The sequence below is a fragment of the Giraffa tippelskirchi genome, chromosome 6 (assembly GCF_054371585.1).
Source record: "Giraffa tippelskirchi isolate mGirTip1 chromosome 6, T2T-mGirTip1v1.2.pri, whole genome shotgun sequence".
NCBI classification, from domain to species: domain Eukaryota; kingdom Metazoa; phylum Chordata; class Mammalia; order Artiodactyla; family Giraffidae; genus Giraffa; species Giraffa tippelskirchi.
In genome coordinates, this window is record NC_137280.1 from 116,773,453 (window position 1) to 116,779,536 (window position 6,084).

General features: G+C 57.2%; 1 protein-coding gene across 1 annotated transcript; it reads left to right on the forward strand.

Annotated features, from left to right (window-relative positions):
- Positions 1 to 3,229, forward strand: KISS1R (KISS1 receptor). The gene is made up of 5 exons (XM_081502400.1): positions 1 to 350; positions 1,119 to 1,243; positions 1,736 to 1,871; positions 2,133 to 2,365; positions 2,571 to 3,229. Exons 1-5 carry the CDS (start codon positions 107 to 109, stop codon positions 3,003 to 3,005), a joined length of 1,173 nt encoding a protein of 390 aa, XP_081358526.1. The 5' UTR covers positions 1 to 106; the 3' UTR covers positions 3,006 to 3,229.
- Positions 3,230 to 6,084: the final 2,855 nt, after the last annotated feature.

Genomic DNA, 6,084 nt, shown 5'->3' on the forward strand with positions numbered 1-6,084 from the left:
GCTGCGACCCAGACCTTGTAGCGCATCCCCGGAGGGCTACCGGGAAGGTCACGGCAGCGATCGCAGTGTGCAATCCCGGAGGGTGGTCAGGAGGAAGAGGGTGGCAATGCAGCCCTTGTCCGCGTCTGGGCCTAACGGGTCCTGGTGGCCGCCGGCCAACACAACGGTCTGCCCGGGCTGTGGCGCCAACACCTCGGACGGCGCGATCCCTGCGCCTTGGCCCGTGGACGCCTGGCTGGTGCCGCTCTTCTTCTGCGCGCTGATGCTGCTCGGCCTGACAGGGAACTCACTGGTCATCTTCGTCATCTGCCGCCACAAGCAGATGCAGACGGTGACCAACTTCTACATCGGTGAGCACCCGGCGCTTCACAGTGCCGGAGGGCCATTCCTGGGGTCTACGAGAAGGCGTAGTGGCCGGGGGGCTCCCCTAGCGGTGAGTCGGGGTCCTCTCAGTTGGGGATTTCTCCGCTGCAGGTCTCCTGGTCCTTTCCCTCCTGTCCCTGTACCTTAGGCTGGAGGTCGCCAAATGTGGCGTTGAAGAGCTCCATCTTGACTGGAGTAGTTAAAAGGGAGGTTGGAGAGAGTGGCTCATGGAGCGTTGGCCCCTGCCACTCAAGGAAGATGTCCGATTGAAATGTGGTTCTTATAACACCGTGTGGAATGAATAAAAGGAGTAGGGGAAAGACTGCGTGGCCCGCGGGCCCGCAGTTGGCAACCACTGCCCCAGAGGCTCAGTTTATACGTTTATATGATGAGGGTGCCCTACCCAGGTGAGTGCTCACTCAGTCCGTGTTCTCCATTCTCTGTTGGCTGGCACCGCTCAATTTGCAGATGAGAAAACAGGCTCAGACGGCAAGGGCCTATTTGCAGTCCGACAGGGGTGAGCAGGGCCCGTCAATGCTTGAATGGCTACAAAGCTGGGTGAGGGGTGTTTGAAATATAAAGTGAGAGGAGGCACCCAACTTCTCTGCCCATGGATGCTGGGGTCCCTCTGGGTGCCTCCCGAGCCGCCCTGCTGGTCACTCGGACAAAGGCGAGACCCAGGAGGCTGGGCCAGGGTGCTGAAGGGCTAGGGCGATGCGCCCCACATTCAGAACCCGCGCGTCCCCGACCTGCAGCCAACCTGGCAGCCACGGACTTAACGTTCCTGCTGTGCTGCGTGCCCTTCACCGCTCTGCTCTACCCGCTGCCCGCCTGGGTGCTGGGCGACTTCATGTGCAAGTTTCTCAACTACATCCAGCAGGTGCGCGGGCTGAGGGCGGGCGGGAAGGGGGCGGAGTCTGGGTGTGGGCGGGGTCGGACCTCCTGCGGGCTGCTGCTAGCCAGGGGCGGCTGTGGAGGTGGGCGGGGCAGAGTCTGGGTTGGGGCGGGGAAGGCCTCCCTGCGGCCTGGGGAGGGCCAGGGACCCCGGGTGGAGGTGGGCGGGGCGGGCACTGGGTCTGGGTTGGTAGGGCTAGGGGTGGTATTGGGATCCTACTAGGATGGCTCTGCCCCTCCTGGTCTCAGTCTTGGGGGTTTCAGGCTACCCCCGACGGCTCCTTCCTCCTCCACCACCCTGGGCTCCTCTCTGGCACCCCTTTCTCCTGCCCCTTCAACTGTGGGCCCTGGAGACCTTCCCGGGTCAGGTCCTGCCTGTACTCGAGTGGCTGGACAGTGGGGGACCCGCAAGGAGGGCGTGGACAGGGAAAGGCCCCGACGGGGCAGGGGCCACACGCCGGACTCCCGGCCTTCCCAGGTCTCGGTGCAGGCCACGTGCGCCACCCTGACCGCCATGAGCGTGGACCGCTGGTACGTGACAGTGTTTCCGCTGCGCGCCTTGCACCGCCGCACGCCCCGCCTGGCGCTGGCAGTCAGCCTTGGCATCTGGGTGGGTGAGTTCAGCGTGGGGGTCGCACGGGCTGGGGGAGATCAGTTTTCGTCCTTGGGCTCACCCTCTCCCACTGCCTGGATCGTGCATCTGGGAAATGGGCGTACTAGCGCTCCCTGCAAGGGCCCCTGAGGGCGAGGACCCAAGCGGACCCGCGCCTAGCAAGCGCTCAGTGGCTCGCTCCCCGGGAGGCACCGGGGAGACCCGGGCCCTCTTGCGCCCCTCGTCCCCCCGGGGCAGGGTCTTCAGCAGGGCCCTGATGCAGGCTCGGCGGTCGTGTCGGCGCCAGTGTTCGCCCTACATCGCCTGTCGTCCGGACCGCGCACCTACTGCAGCGAGGCCTTCCCCAGCCGCGCCCTCGAGCGAGCCTTCGCGCTCTACAACCTGTTGGCGCTCTACCTGCTGCCGCTGGTCGCCACCTGTGCCTGCTACGGGGCCATGCTGCGCCACTTGGGCCGGGCCGCCGTGGGCCCAGCGCCCGCCGACGGCACCCTGCAGGTGCGCGGCTGGGTGGGTGGGGACGCGGCCGGGCTGAGGGTGGGGGGAGGTACAGTAGAGGGGAGTGAGGCGCATCTACGGGGGGTGGAGGGGGCGGTGGCCCGGTTGGGGGGTAATTCGAGAGAGTCGAGAAGGTGAGCGCCCGAGGAGGGGTGTCGTCGCCTCCGGCCCTTCGCCTTCCCTCTTCCCCCTCCCCTCTCCCCAGGGGCAGCTGCTGGCGGAGCGAGCGTGTGCCGTGAGGGCCAAGGTCTCGCGGTTGGTGGCGGCTGTGGTCCTGCTCTTCGCTGCCTGCTGGGGCCCCATCCAGCTGTTCCTGCTGCTGCAGGCGCTGGGCCCGGCCGGCGCCTGGCATCCGCGCAGTTACGCCGCCTATGCGCTCAAGATCTGGGCACACTGCATGTCATACTGCAACTCGGCGCTGAACCCACTTCTCTACGCCTTCCTGGGCTCCCACTTCCGCCAGGCCTTCCGCCGCGTCTGCCCCTGTGCTCCTAGGCCTCTCCCGCGGCCCTGGCGGCCTGGACCCTCGGACCTCGGACCTCGCGGCCGCCCGCCAAACCCAGCTGCGACTCCTGGGCCACGCCAGGCCCCCCGAAGTCAGGCAGCGGTAGTCCCGGGCTGCGCATGCTGTGCGTTCTGAGGGAACAGGCTGTGTCTCTCTGAGCCCTCTCTGTAGGGATCAAGACGGGCCCCTCTGAAACAGGCGGGCTTAAATAGCAGCTGCTATTATTCTGTTTTTGCCCAAAATCATAATAGTGATAAAGGCCTTGCCCTCTTGCAATATTTGATACAAATCTGCTGTATGTTTGCCACTGTTGATGTTGTAATTATTATTTCCTAATTAAAGATACTTTGATGCTGACATTTTCTGGAACTTTGAAGGAAGCATCAATAGGACTTTTCACACACTGTCCTGTGGTTGACTGTACAATTGTAAGACTGTACAAATGCCATTTTCAGAGATACTAAAAAGGGAAAGTGATGTACATCTTAAAATGGATGAAATAAGGTATTCTTCTTGGTACCTTGTGAGTGAATGTTCAGAGTCCTGGCTGGAAAATCATGGGTGTCATTGAATAAATAACAGAGACATCACTTTGCAGACAAAAGTCCATATAGTCAAAACTGGTTTTTGCAGTAGTCATGTATGGATGTGAGAGTTGCAACAATCTTTATAGAAGGCTGAGTACCTTAGAATTGATGCTTTCGAATTGCAGTGCTGGAGAAAACTTGAAATTCCCTTGGACAGCAAGTGAATCCTAAAGGAAATTAACCCTGAATATTTATTGGAAGGACTGATGCTGAAGCTGAAACTCCAATACTTTGACCATATGATGTGAAGAGCAGACATGCTGGAAAAGACTGTGATGCTGGGAAAGATTGAAGGCACAGGGAATAGTTGGCAGAGGATGAGATGGTTGGATGGCATCACCGACTCAGTGGACATGAATTTGAGCAAACTCTGGGAGATAGTGAAGTATGGGGAAGCCTGGCATGCTGCAGTCCATGGGGTCACAAATAGTCAGACATGACTTAATGACTGAACAACAACCCAAGGGAGCATAATTATCGATACATAACACACCCCCAAATAAAGAGGCATATAACAGCATCAGTGTATTTTTCAAAACTAGTGTCATTTTTTTTTTTTTTACTAGTGTCATTTTTTAAAGAATATTTATTTGGCTGCAACGGATCTTAGTTGCAGCACACAGCTCAGTTGCTCTGAAACACGTGGTATCTTAGTTCCCTGACCAGGGGTAAAACCTATGTCCCCTGCATCATAAGGGGGAGTCTTAACCACTGGACCACCAGGGAAGTCCCCAGCATCAGTGTATCACTGCTCACAGTTCTGTGGGTGAGTGGACCCAGCCAGGCGGTTCTTGTGATCCATGGGTGGTATTGGGTGGAGCCACCTACCCAGCGGCTGGACTGGGAAGGCCAGAGAAGGCTTTGCTCTCAGGCTGGTAGCCATTGCGCTTCCATGGCTGCCTGGACTTCCTCCCAGCAGGGCAGTCTGGGGAAAGTCAGATTTCCTCCTGGGCCGAGACTTCCAATTGGAGGAGGAGCTGCACAGCATCCAAAGCCCTGCAACCTCACCCCTGCCACAGGGAGTTGTTGGGAGCTGTCACAGTCACAACCAGATTCAAGGTGTGGGGAGCATAGCCACCTCATTGTGGGTTCAACTGAGTTTGTCTATGAGGCGGGGGGAGAGGGCTAGGGTCAGTCCCTGCAGGCCTCAGGCTTAGTCTCCCTGAAGGACAACTGCCCATCTCGAGGAGGGCTCTGTCCTCCCAAATTATTAGCGGACATCCTAGGTCTCCAAAGAGTCCAAATGTGCAGAGATGTTGTGTGAGAAAGGGAGGCCATTCTGACATTGATGTTATCCTGATCCTTACCTGTGGCCTTTGCACAGGCAGGTCCCTTGTTACTCCAGGTCACCCTCACCCTTGCTCATCTATCAAGTCTCAGCTCAGCTGCCTCCTCCTCCAGGAAGCCCTCCTGGACCCCAGCAGGCTGGGTCAGGCCCCTCACCTGGGCCCAGGGCTGCCCCATCTCAGCTCTGACATCCTTATGCTGTACTTGCTGGGTATGTATCTGGATTGGCCCCAGTGTGTCCCCAGGGTTCAGCACACAGTGGGAGTGATGAAAAGAGTTGGTGTGTATACAGGGAATGGCAGAATTTCTCTATGAAAGATGAACAAAAAAAACAAACAAGTAGTTCCCTAGTGGTGCAGTGGACAAGAATCTGCCTGCTGAAGCAGGGTACACAGGGTACACAGGTCCAGGAAGATTCCACATGCCAAGGAGCAACTAAGCCTGTGCACCACAATTACTAAGCCCACATGCCCTAGAGCCTGTGCTCTGCAACGAGAGAAGCCACCACAATAAGAAGCCCGGGCACTGCAATAGACAGTAGCCCCCACTCACCATGACTAGAGGAAGACCATGAGCAGCAACGAAGACCTAGGGCAGCCAAAAATAAGCAAACAGTTCAAGGGGACTCTTAGCCATCTATCTCAGAGAAATAGAACTTCTGTTCATGCAAAACCATCGCTTCCCAGGTGACACTAGTGATAAAGAACCCATCTGCCAATGCAGGAGACATAAGGTCACAGGTTCAATCCCTTGGTTGGGAAGATCCCCTGGAGGAGGGCATGGCAACCCACTCCAGTATTCTTGCCTGGAGAATCCCATGGACAGAGGAGCCTGGAGGGCTACAGTCATTACCACACACACATGATCATAGCAGCTTTGTTTGTGATACTCCCAAACTGTCAATGAACCAGACATCCTTCAATGGGTGAGTAGTTGAACAAACCATGGGCTGGTCCATCCACAACTGCTCAACTGCTCTAAGTTATGAACACACTGTTGATACACACACACACACAGCAAATCTCTGGGAATGACGCTGAGTGTAGGGAGGAAGCCTGCGAAGCTTACATGAGGTATGATTTCATCTGCGTAACCTCCTCAAGGTAACAAAAATATGGGAATGGAGAGCAGATGCAGGGTGGCCAGGGTAGGAGATGACAGGAAGCAGACAACATGCGGGACCTTTGTGACAGAGCCACTCTCTCCCTGGACATGGTGGAGACACAAACCTGTACAGGTGACTGAACTGCAGAGAAGGAAATGGGCACACAGGAGTACAAATGAAACAGGGGATCCAGATCCACGGGTGGGACATAGTAACCCTAATACCCTGATTCCAA

What these genes read in the sequence shown, in the direction of transcription:
- KISS1R (XM_081502400.1), top strand. Translation starts at nt 107, where the DNA reads ATGCAGCCCTTGTCCGCGTCTGGGCCTAACGGGTCCTGGTGGCCGCCG. An exon ending in TTCTCAACTACATCCAGCAG is followed by an intron (nt 1,244 to 1,735) that starts GTGCGCGGGCTG and finishes CGGCCTTCCCAG; the next exon opens with GTCTCGGTGCAGGCCACGTG. An exon ending in CCGCCGACGGCACCCTGCAG is followed by an intron (nt 2,366 to 2,570) that starts GTGCGCGGCTGG and finishes CCCTCTCCCCAG; the next exon opens with GGGCAGCTGCTGGCGGAGCG.